Raw genomic sequence first — 13426 nt, forward strand, 5'->3', positions numbered from 1 at the left:
AGTCCAATTGGAATTTCAAGGGTTGTAACAATTTTTCATATCATATTTTTGACACCTCAATCTCATTGGAAACATAATTTAGATATCATAAAAAATAAAATATCAATGGTTAAAAAATGATTTCATCTTCAACTCTAAAAGATCCGTGCGGTGCACGGGTCGGCGATTTAGTTGATTGCTTAATATGACGATGGTACACCTTAGACGCAACCTCGAAATCAATGGATAATGTATTATTGCATTCCACATAACTTGCTATCTAATCTCATATTACCTTCGTCCCTAACTTGTTATCTAATCTAATATATTATCTTCGCTCTAAATATATGACATTTTCACTTTATTCTTTATCATTTTTATAAGACACCTTTCAAATTTCTTAGTGAATTAATTAGTTCTAAAACAACATATCTATAATGTACTCCCTCCGTCCCATAATATAAGCAAAAAAAAACTAATTTCCTTTATCCCAAAATATAAGTAAAAAAGACAAACTTGTATTCTATTTAATCTTGTTTTTTTTTTTAAATCTCTTTTCCAAGAAATTTTTTTGTTTATTCTCATAAAATTAAATGTAAATTACATTCAATTTTCTCTCTCTTTCATTTTTTTCCATAACCAATAGCCAATGAAAATTGTTTTTACATCTTCTTTCAAAGAAAACGCAAAAAGTTATACTCTAAATTCCTATGTTTTAGTTTTCTTAATAAATGTGATTTTTTTTTTGTGCTTATAATTTGGGACCGAGATAGTAGACTAGAGTGAAGAAGTAAAACACATCCAATCCAATTACCACAATTGTTCTAACCATGAAAACCTAGTAGATTTAAATGAAATATTTAAAAATTGGTATAAACCTTTTCAATCAAATATAATCCTCTCTCCATTTTGAATTGCATTCACGAGATTAATGCCAGCTTGCCTCCCCAGTTCTCCGGTCATATGCTCTATTCCAAACACAACAATCCTCACGTACAACCGATCTCCTCCACCTTTCCAGCGGCACGTGACATTCACCTGCCATTTTTGCCCCAACATCATGGTGGAGTACCCCACCTCAATCTTCGTCAACATCTGGTTAACCCAAAGAGGTTTACAACTAGAATGAAACAAGCCTGCAGCACGGTTTTGTATTGTGTCGATAACTACCCAACTCAACCTCAAATTTTCATGCAAATATTCCGTCCTGTCCCATCTCTCTTTCTTTACCGGAATTTGAGTTTCCAGAGAGGAATAGTCTCTTAAAAAAATCTTACCGTTGGAGTATATAGTGAATTTGTTCATAGGTTGAACTCGGATCTTAGTGAACAAAGGCTTTGGCTCTCCATGTAAAGATATATCAATGGCATGGATCAATTTATTTATGGGACGATACAAACAGTGAGATTGATTATAATGGTGAATGGAAGGAAACGCGTCGGAGAAGAAGGAACGGTAACCACCAGGGAAAGTGGTGATAATGTGGCTAACGGTTGGATGCAGAAGGCAAGGCCACATGGAGGTGCAAATGTTCCGCCATAATTCCTCGTTGTTGCAGATCAAGTGGCGAAGGTCGGAACATACACAGGACAATGCCATTAAGGCTGCCCCATCGAGGCGTGGAAGGATATAGGTCTGGATGATGTCTGGATCTAACCTACTGAAATTATTCATGATGGGTGAAGGGAGTTTTCTTTTAGCAGCAAATGAATATTTATTAAAATAGAAAGATGAGAATGAGTACAAGAGGTACTCCTTAAAAAAATAAAAAATAAATACAAGAGGCACTAAACCCACAAAATATGGTGAAAGAAATTGTTGAGTTGAACAAGCTATTGTTTTCAAGCTATGATTCAGGAAATTAGCTTTGATATTGATTAGTGTTTTCAGTTTAATATCTCCTTTATAGTTAATTTATTTACGTATTCTAGCTATTCTCATTTTTTTATTAGCAAAAAAAAAAAACTAATCTCGGTTTATTGCCTTCTTCATTCTTTTTGATTTTTTTTTAAATAATAAATTTAGGACACATTATAGAAAGAACACTTAGGACTCACATAGAGAACACTTACAAAAGTATCTAAATTTACCTCCCTCTAAACGCACTAGCGAGACTCAAACCCGAGAGCTACATCAAGATCTGATTTTTTTACCACAAGGCCTAACTCTTAAGAGTTATTTCCTTCATTATTATTCTAAGTAAAAAAATACATCATTTCTTTAGTTTTTTAGAGTACATAATAGACAATATATGAATTTTCAAAGTAATAATTTTTTTAAGAAATATTAGTGTTTTGAAATATGGGAAAACATTTGGAAAGACTCAGAAGTTGGAGGAATAGATTTGTGAGTCTTGAAGAGAGTGGTTCTTATTAACTTAGTGGTATCTTTTATATATCCCTATTTTCTATTTTTAGTTACTAAAAACGCCTCTCTTCATAGCTAGCATACAACGGTATACCCTAAAATACTGAAATAACTAACTTGAGAAACAATAATTCAATCTAACCAGTTAAAAGAAAGTATGTTAGAAGCTAACCAGTTAAAAGAAAGTTTCAGCATACAAAAAGTATGTTTTCACTTTGCTACTTCTCTTCTAGTAATGATAAACAACAGATTTATGATATAAATTTTGGGTGTAACAATTGTAATCAAAGGAATAGATAAAGGATAAAAAAAATAACTTAGTTATCAATTAGCATAAGGGAAAAAGGGAGGCGGAGGCCACTTATCTGTGTTGATGCGTTTAACTAGAATTCTGGAAAAGACATGTTCTCCATGTATATACATATATCAATGGCGTGTATCAATTCTGGTGGAGGAGGATAGGAACGGTGAGAATTAGTATGATGGTGAAGGGAAGGGAACGCATCGGAGAAGAATGAACTGTAACCACCGGGGAAAGTGGAGATGACATCGTTAACGATTGGATCCATAAGGGAAGGCCACTTTGAGGTGCAAATATTCCGCCATAGATTGTTGTTGTTGTTGCAGATCAGGTGGCGGAGTTCTGGAGACACGGTCGATAAGGCGGTTAAATCAGTGTGCCGTCGAGGCGTGGAAGGATGTGGCTGTTAATGATGTCTGAATCTAACCTACTGAAGATGCAGCTATAGTAGTAGTCATGGTGGATATTTTTGAGAGAAAATATATATTCATTCACTTATTCCTTTGTATTTATATTATCAATTAATCTTAATTATTATGGGCTCTCAATCAACAAAAATTGCTTAAAAACCCAACTTCAGCTTGGGCCAATGAATCTTGCTTAGGCTTCCACCTATGCAACTTCATGTTTTTTAGTTTTTTTTTTTTTTTTAATACGTAAATTTAGGTTAATCCAAGGTAAAAAAACATTCAAGCTCAAAGAGAATTTATAAAGGTATTTATATTTACCTCCTTTCTAAGACGCTTTTTCAGTAAACAACTTCACGTTTTCATACCATTTTTCAATTTTCAATACAAACCATTCCTCTGGTTATATTTTTAACAAGATCTAATTAATTTGCAAGTTCCTGACTTATTTAAAAAAAATTAATAAATTAGGTCTTGTCTCATTTGTGTTGTCGGATACGGTGTGGCAATTGTTGTGTTCAAATAGCAAAGCTCTTAATGTTGAGAGTAGTATGTTGTTGGGAGGGGAAGAGGTTGGACATAATTAAAAACTAGCTAGTAGAGTTGTGGTCCCTATTTAAAAGTAAAGAAAATGTGTTTTTTTAGGGCAAGATTAAGATGGTTGAAAGGAGATGATGCAAACAGTAGTTATTTTCATGCTTGTATCAAGTGTAGAAGGAGGGAAAATGTGGTTGTGGCGCTTAAGGGTGTGTTTGGATTGAGGGTTTGGGAGGGGAGGGTTTGCTTTCCATTTTTAAATTACCAAAACTATGAAATGTTTTATAAAAAGTTAACATATTAACATGATAAACAATCATATAATACTTTAATCACACTTAATTTATTTTAGAAAAACATGTTATATAATCCATAATTTAAAAACGAAAAGTAAACCCTCCCCTCCCCTCCCCTCCCAAAGCCTCAATCCAAACACACCCTAAAAGTGGAGAGGGGTTGGTGGAAATGCATAGTAAGACCAACTCTTAATGAGGTGAATCTCCTAATTCTATCCGGAGAGCAAAGTGGCAACATTTTGAGGGAGTTTTCCTTGAAAAAAAATTAGTGAGACTGTGGTTTTGTCGGATAAGGAAAAAACTCCCTAGGAGCCGAACCTACAAAATATCTTGGCCGAAGAATAAAATTTTGAGCTATTTTTTTTCATATACTTATATCATATTTGGAACAATCAGAGAAGAAAAAAAAAACTATCTAGAAAAGAAGGTCCCACTAGCATCAGCTAGTAGGAGCAGATTGATTCCAGCAAGCGGGTGCTCGATGGACCAGAAGGACTCATATACTTATATCACATTGCATAGAGCCTATCTAAAAATATTTGGTCCATTACATTTTTTCACAAGGAAAAAATATCCTTAGAAATCGTAACGAGAAAAGTCTTGATGGAAGAATGAAATTTTAATCTATATATTTTTTTGGTTACATTTTTTAATCTATATTTTATTTCAAGGGCTTCTAGTGCAACGCATATAGTGTGTCTTTCAATTTTTTCACCGAAATTTATGGTCTATAGTAGGACGGGACATGGCCAGCCCTGGCCAAGTGCATCAAAGCCCCTGACACAACACAAGGCCTCACACTTAGAGGCCTCAAAATTTGAAAGGAAAAAAAAACTTGTATCTACAGACAAAATCTGTCATTAAATGTCATTTTTTTGTAGGTAAAAGTATGGAAGACATCAATTTTACCGTCAATTATGCATTATCCTTAAGTAAATGTTTATTTATCTGTAGGTAAAAATCATGTTTGAACCATTGCTCATATATTTAACTACAACTTAATTGTCTGTCACCATAAATAGTGTTGGATTTTTTTTCAATTATTTTTAAATGAAAATTGTCAAGTCTGTAACCGGGCCTCCGAATTGTCCGGGATGGCTCTGGGACGGGAAATAAGTGAATCAAACTTGCGTAGACTTGACTTGACTCGATTCGATAAGAATTGATTCAGCTCAACACTCAGGTAGAGTTCGACATAAACTATTTTTCAGCTTGAGTAGGCTCGTTTAAAGTTTTAAAAAAATTTACAAATCATTGACCTTTTAAATTAAGTTTTAAAGAATACACTGAATAAAATTTAAAAATTACTGCAAGCATACAAAGGATAGACACAAATTTTATAAACTTCAGTTGCATAAATATGCAGAAAAATATCTAATCTTAATACATGTAAAAGAGGCAAAAGAACCGACAATTCCCAAAACATGCATGTTGAAACAATCTCTTTAATCTTAGGGTTAATAGTGTTTTTCACCCCTGTAATATAGGCTATTTTCGGTTTTCGCCCTTATTAAATTTTCGGTTTGATTTCTGTCCATGTAATTTTTTTTTTTTCCGGAATACCCCCCTCCTCCCTCCAACTCAGCAAATCAGCCTATGTGGCGCTGACATGAATTTTTTTTTTCTTTCACTTGCCACGTGTATAATTCGTTTTTTTTTTTAATTGTGAAATTTTAATTTTAAAAAACTCAATTTTTTTTTTAATTATCTACATCAGATTTTATTTTTTAAAATATTTGAAAATTAATTTTCAAAAATAAAAAAAAAAATTCAGATTTTTTTCCAAAAAATTTAAAAATCGAAAAAGAAAAAATTCAAATATTAAAAAAATCAGAAAAAACGATAAGATTTTTTTGAATTTTTCGGTTTTATTTTAAATTCAAATATTAAAAAAATCAGAAAAAATATTCGGTTTTTTTTCGAAATTAATTTTTTTTAAAGATTCTGGAGTTTAATTTTCAAAATTAAAAAAAGTTAAATTAGAAGAAACAAATTCGAAATTTTTAAAAAAAAGTCATATTTTTTTTATGGAAAATATTTTATTTTTAATAATCTGGATACAGATTTTTTTTTAAATTCAGATTTTATTTTTGAAAATTTTATTCTAGATTTTTATAAAATCATTTTTGAAATTAAAATTTTAAAAATTCTAAAAAATCATATTTTAAATATTTTAAAATTTTTGGAAAAAAAATCTGAATATTTTATTTTTGAAAATTAATTTTCAAATATTTTAAAAAATAAAACAATTAAAAAAAAATTAAAATTTCACAATTTAAAAAAATAAAACGAATTATACACGTGGCAAGTGAAAAAAAAAGAAAAAAGAAAAATAAATTCCTTGTCAGCGCCACATAGGCTGATTTGCTGAGTTGGAGGGAGGAGGGGGGTATTCCGGAAAAAAAAAAATTTACAAGGACAGAAATCAAACCGAAAATTTTATAAGGGCGAAAACCGGAAATGGCCTATATTACAGGGGTGAAAAACACTATTAACCCTTAATCTTTTTACTCTTGACTATAATTTTTGGAGGCTCTCAGCCTCTGGCACAACTTTTATACTAAAACAAGTTACTCAACAAATTAGGAAACTACATTTCCTGATCAGTCAAGAAATGATAAACATAAAAAAATCAATCAAACTTTCAAATCATAGAAACATTAAACTAAAAAAGGTAAAATAAAGGACATGAAAATTCAAATATGATAGAAATTTCTAAATCACTTCAATCTCACCCATTTGTAACAACGGTTATAATATATTTTTTTTAAAACTCGGTATTCGATCCAAGAATCGAAAACAGTCATATTTAATATGAATTCAAATATAACTTTAATTGTAATTAAGGGAATAAACAAAGGAAAAAAAATAACAATTGTATATAACTACTCACCCAAAAAAAAAAAAACTCTAAATCAAACATCATCTTATCATCATCATAGTTGAGCCACACCCGAAAATGTTATATCTGACAGTCCATTCTTTTGTCAAAAAAGTCAGAGTTTATAGATCTTTGACCTTTTATATTAATTTTATAGAAGGAAAAAAAAAAAAGCAAATATTGAATTAAAATTAAATTTACCGCAAGTCTACAAAGGATAGAGACAAATTATACAAAGTTCAAAGCTGCATAAACATGTAATATCTGATGTAGGTAACAGAGGCAAAGTAATCAACCAATCCGTAATTCGTTCGGATCATTGGTAGCCTTATTCTATAGTAAGATAAAAATCCTAGGAGTAAGATGTGAACATTCTGCAATCGAAAGTTTCCTTCAAAAACTCTAAATATTCAATTCTTATTTGCCTAATTATGCCCATAATGAGTTGAAACCAATTAAAATCATTTATTTGTCTTTTCTACTATTTATAAGACTTTAAGGAGGGTGTATTGGATTAGGATTTTAAAGGACAATTTTTGTTTAAAAAAGTCTTAAGGATTTTAAAAGACTTTGATAGATTTTGATTAATTTGATGATTTTAAAAGATTATTAAGGATTTCAATGGATTTAATTCATAAGATTTTAAAGGATTTGAAATGATTTTATGGATTTCAACAGATTTTATGAATTTTAAGAAATAATTGAAAAAAATATCTTCCTTCAAAAAAAAAAATTGAAAAAAACATCATAACACACTCTCTTTCACAAAATCTCAATAAAGACTCTTTTATTTATTTTTTGCGTGAGAGCTAGAGAGAGAGGGGGGGAGAGGAAAATAGAGAGTAAGAGAGAAGGGAGGAGAGAGAGAGAGAGAGAGGGGAAGAGAGAGGAGAGGAAAAGAGAGAGTGAGAGAGAAGGGATGAGAGAGAGGGAGAGATAGTAAAATCTTAAAAGAAAAAAACAATCCTAAGAAATCTCATGTTTACATGAAAGACTTTTTCATGCTAAAATTTCACTAGAAAATCCCACAAAATCCATCAAAATCTGATTTATTAAACAATCCTTCAAAATTTGAATGGTTTTGAATACCACTAGACTTTTTTTAAGTGATTAAGAGTCTTGATTGAATACCACAAGACTTTTCTTAAATGACAAGGAATCTCGATTGAATAACACAAACTTTTTTTTAAATTGGAAAGAGTCTTGATTGAATACCACAAGACTTTTTCATGATAAAAAAGTCTTTTAAAATCCCTTAGAATCATGATCCAATACACCCTCTAAGAGTAGGATACACCGATAATATATGGAATTCATCCTATCTTGAGAAATGAACCATCATATGAAGTCTTCATTTTTAGCCCTGCAGTTTATCACTTCAAGGCAAACACCTAAACGTCCACAAAACATGCATGCTGAAAATATTATTTAGGAAATTAAACTAGGACATCAAAATTGATGTCATGAAAAATTGAACTTAAAACCTTGAGAGGAGCACACTTCAAAGTCTCAAACCAACAACACCAGATCAACCAAAGTTGCTTAAAACCTTTATAATCTTCCCTATTCAAGAATAAAAAATACCTCTTGACTATAAGTTAGGAGGCTCTGAGCCTCTATCACAACTTTAATACTAAAACAAGTTACTCAACAAATTATGACTCTACATTTCAAGAACAATCAAGAAATGATAAACATAAAAATCAATCAAACTTTCTGTTATGCCTCAACAAAAGTGCCCCAATAGGTGAAAACCACATCATTCCGAGCTAAACACAAAGGTCACAAGAAGTTTTGTGTGACTCACTGCATAGAAGTGTGCCCAAAATCAATTTCTATCGTTGAAGCCCTCGCTAATGGCTTCTGTATACGACGCTGCATACCATAGATGCAGTTATCAACCTCTTCGTCTATATTAGTGTGACCTTGCGTCACGCCCAAGTTACGATTCATTCTCCACTTTTTTGCACAAATCCAACACTTTTATGATACCAACTTGAGTGTTGGAGTGTTAACGTGTCTGTAGACACCATTCTCCTCCGTCGTAGAAGCTTCCAATCGTCCATGCCAAAACAATGCACACCATCGTGACGGAAGTTATTTCTATCAGAGAAAGACCACTACATTCTTCTGTTCTCCACCGGACAAGACACTTTCAAGTTATGGAAACGTAAAACTAAAAATGGCATAACAAAGGACAGGAAAATTCAAATATAATAGAATTTTCAAAATCTCCTTAACCACTCCCATTTGCAAGAACGGTCACGATACTCAATATGAATTCAAATATAACTTTAACCTAGAATAAACCTGAAATCCAAATAAATCATAGGACAATAAAACTCAAACAAAAGATTGGAGAGTAGATTAAAAGTTTAAACTAGCAATATGAATTCAAGTATAACTTTAAGCTAGCAAATCAAATAGAAATGGAAGAGCATATTACAAGTTATTGCTAGTTTTGGAAAATAACTCAGAAAAGAGTTAGACATCAAAGATAGATTATCAAAGATAAAACAAAGATCCGAGACTACACAAGGTTGATGACGAGAGGGATAATGTGTTTCTAGAGAGCGAGAGCATGAGCGCATGTGTTTTAAAAAAAAAATGGATTTTAGGAGCATCAAGACTCGAGTGAAGGTCAAAGTGTTTATGATGTAAGCTTGGGAGTTCTTATGAAATACCGGGAACAAATTTGGAAGCAATTCGTTATAGTAATCAGTAGTTTGCAGAACTATTTCAAATTAAGTTGAGTTTAACTAGAAACAGATTTTGTGGCCAAATTATGATAGCAAATCAGATATTATTTTGTAGTGAACATGATTCTGATGGATTCAACATAAAAAATGTATGTTTTAACTTTGCTACTTCTCTTCTAGTATCTTCTAGAAATAATAAACAAAATGTGTATGATATATATTTCGGGTGCAACAATTGTGACTAAAGGAACAAAATAAAGGATTGAAAATTAACTTACTTATCAATTAGCAAAAACAAAATATTTCAAAGTTTATGATAACTATTGATAACTATGGATGCTCTCTTGTTTCCTGTTTATTTTATGATGCTTTGTGCAACTTTTTCAAGCTAGTTTGGTATTTGGACATTATTTCCTTTTCCTTTTCCTATTCTTCTTCCTTTGCAAATTACTGATTTGGAATTTGTCAACCTCTTGCTTTGGTAAATCAAATTTCTTCCTCTCCCCATTTTGAATTGCATTAAGGAGAATGGTGGCACCTTGCTTCACTGTAACAGGACGTCTATTCATATCTTCCATTTCAACTTGAGCTACGAAATCTTACTTGGGCTTCCACTATACTACTTGAATTTGCTTTTTTTCACCCTAAAGTGGTTCGATTTGTAACTCTCAAAGAACTTTTCATTGTGTTTATAGTTTTTCCGAAGATATCTCTAGAGACCTAAAGAATAAATAGAGGGGACAAAAGAACAGTCATCATACTATGTTCCAATTTCATGTGTTCTATACCTTTTTCAATTTTCAAACAAGATCATTCTTCTAGTTTATTAATGCACAAATCCTTTTAAAAAAATAAAAAATTGACTCATTTAAGGACCAATCTCACCCTCTTCTAACAAGGGTTCAACAAAAGTTATAGTAAGCCTCTTTATAACTCACATAAACTAACATCATAAAAATATGAGAGAAACACACTCTAAAATCCCATGCCTATACTATCAGGCTAACCTGTGTGAGTTAATTCACAAACTCTTATTAGATTAAGGATGTAAATAAATATCCATTGACGCGGATAACATGATATATGTGTCTGCTATGTTGAATAAATATGATATTCGTGTCATTTCCATATTCGCGCGGATATTCGTGAAGCGGGTAATCCACATATTCTAAGGTATCCATTAGTATAAATAGATATCCTTGGATACATTTGTATAAAAAATAAAATAAAAAATTGTTTATTTTTTATAATTAACTAAAATTTAATAAATAAAGTTCATCACATTCATTTTCTTTTTGCCAAATTATAACAATATCCATACATAGAAAAATCGATACTTTTCATTTCTAAAAAAAAAATGTTAATCACGTATAACTAAAACAAAGTTCATTGCACCTTGTGCAAGTGGAAGCACCTTTGAGTATCTATATATATCATTTTGATTTCTTAAAAAAAAAAAAAAAACAAAGTTCATTGATTAAAAAAACATAAATAAAGGGTAATATTATTTGCTAGTTTTAGAGGAAAATTGAAACATCTTGTAATAATACTGTATAGTATAAAGTGTTTATTTATTGAAGTGGACATGGTAGTAAGATTATTTTTGTAATTTACTTGTTATAATAGCTGGTCCGAATATATGTGGGTGTGGATACCTTCGAATCTACATTTGTATCCATTAAATAATAGATAATTGAAATATCAACGGATACCTTAATATCCATTAAGATATCCGTACATTAAGGTATCCGTTTTGTGACCGTGACAAATTTTATCCGTGAATATCAACGGCTACGGCTGTGGATATTTTTGTTTTCCCTATATTAAATTAGATACATCACAATCAAATCATGAATCAAAATTGTTGATGATTAAATTAAAAAGTCGTCTTAGTTGAACATCACTAGGTGGTTTCACAAATTTGTTCTTATCACTGCTTGCTTAGTAGAGGAAAGAACGATGATGGTAAGAGAGCGATAAATGTAATTCCTGCAGTCTTGTCACCTCATGCGGTGAAAAAAATGATGTTAAAGCACCTTCTAAACAAAAGCAAATCATCATCAGGAAAAAGAAGAGTTTAAGAATTGAAATTTACAAAATGGACTCATTTATAATATTTATGTGACGAAATTGCCCTTGTATGATATACGGTGTTGTTGCATGCATCATCCTAAAATAAGAGGTATGATATAGGGTCACACTCTCTAATACACCTTAATAATAACTCGCTACCTCATCCACTTTTTCTTCTCATTACATTTTTTTTTGACAAACTTTCTTCTTCTCATTACTTGCTACCGGTTTAATTATTTATTGTTAATATTATTTGGATTTTAACTTAAAAAATGTTCTTTTATTTAAAATAAAAAAAACTTAAAAAAATATTCCTCTTCCTGCGCACTTCAACTTTAAGACCAAGTGCAATGGATAGTTGAATGGAAGCTTCAACATGTTGGAACCATTGATGTGGGTGTTGAAAGTGAGTGGAAAGATGATGTGGATGAAAGAGGTGATGAATCCATTAAACTAGTTGAACTATATCCCGGTCAGGCCACGTGGCGCAAATCGGTTGGGCAAAAATGGTGCGTGAGATGCACGCGCCGACAGGGCACGTGTGGGAACTGCGCACGCGGAGAGAGAAAGAGGAATGGATAAAGACAGGACACGTTTCGATTGGCTACTTGGATTTTTATCATCTTAATATTTTGGACTCAATTATTTCATTGCAAATATTTTTATTTTATTTTTTTTTACCAAAATTTGTGATTTTTTTTTTTCTATATAAATAGAGACTTGAATCATTTGATTTGGACACAAAAAAAAAAAAAAAAACTAAGTTTTTCACTCTAGCTTTCTATTAGTTTTTCTTTTGAGGTCATGCATCATATTACATAATATGATTGTTGAGGATGAATGAGATACATATGTTCAACGTTGGACCGATTTTGAGCAATCTGAGGAAAGTGGATCTATTATACCGCAACCATACTCGACTGAGGTGTTACACACTTTTGCAAATCATGTGCGTGCTAGATCCGAGTTGCGTGATCCAAATGTTCATCATGAATTACAAGCAGATCTAGTGAAGCACATATGGACAAAGTTTGGAATGTTTCATGATTGAAGATGATTTGTATCGTACTAAATAAATTACTTGTTTGTTGTCTTGCATTTTAAGCTATTTTGTGTCGTGTGCTTAGTTTGTTGTATTGCATTTTAAGTTAAGAAAATAAAAATAAATTATTTACGAGAGAGAAAATGATGTGGAGTGTTGGAAATTAAAAAAATGATCTTGAGGGTTGTTGAATGTTTTTAACCATACTAAATGGTCTAACATCCCACCCTTGTCTTTTTAGGTTCAAGGATTCAACAAACAAATTTGTAAGTTTATTGTCGGAAACATTTTTCCGAAGACTATGACAAACATTATTTTTACTTCACATTTTAAAATCAATTAATCCAAATCACTAATTCACTGTTCAATATCTCCACAATCTTTCTTCACATTTTTCTTCAATTCAGACATCAAAGTTAGAACCCTTTTCAATTTCTTCCACTCCCTGTTACTTTGTATTTGAACTCCATCAAAGAATTTTCATCTATGTACTCTTGTTTGCATATGGGTATTTGGTAACATTTTAATCTTTGCTTCAAATTTCATGGGTTGTAAATTTCATGAACGTTCTGTTGGAGTTTTTTCTGTAAACATTGCAGATAAATTCTAATAGCAACTCCAGCGGCGTTATTTTGCAATGGTCCGCCAGCTTGGAGTTCCAAAAGGTGAGTTATTGTACAATATTTATCATTGGAGTACGCCACCATGGAGGTACCGTGCGTAACGTAACCAAACTTTATTGTTACTTAGATTAAAAAACAATATTTGCCTTACTTTGTTTTACGTTTTTGTGTGATGTATTTTGTTTAATGTTGTTAGTTGTAGCCAATATCAATTTTTTGAC

The 13426-nt window shown here is 31.5% G+C and overlaps 1 protein-coding gene across 1 annotated transcript; it reads right to left on the minus strand.

Moving 5' to 3' along the window:
* Positions 1–861: 861 nt before the first annotated feature.
* On the minus strand, positions 862–1653 carry LOC11435021 (probable F-box protein At2g36090). The gene has a single exon (XM_003627270.1). The coding sequence runs from the start codon at positions 1651–1653 to the stop codon at positions 862–864; it is 792 nt and encodes a 263-aa protein (XP_003627318.1).
* Positions 1654–13426: the final 11773 nt, after the last annotated feature.

This window comes from Medicago truncatula, chromosome 8 (assembly GCF_003473485.1).
Source record: "Medicago truncatula cultivar Jemalong A17 chromosome 8, MtrunA17r5.0-ANR, whole genome shotgun sequence".
Taxonomy (NCBI): Eukaryota; Viridiplantae; Streptophyta; class Magnoliopsida; order Fabales; family Fabaceae; genus Medicago; species Medicago truncatula.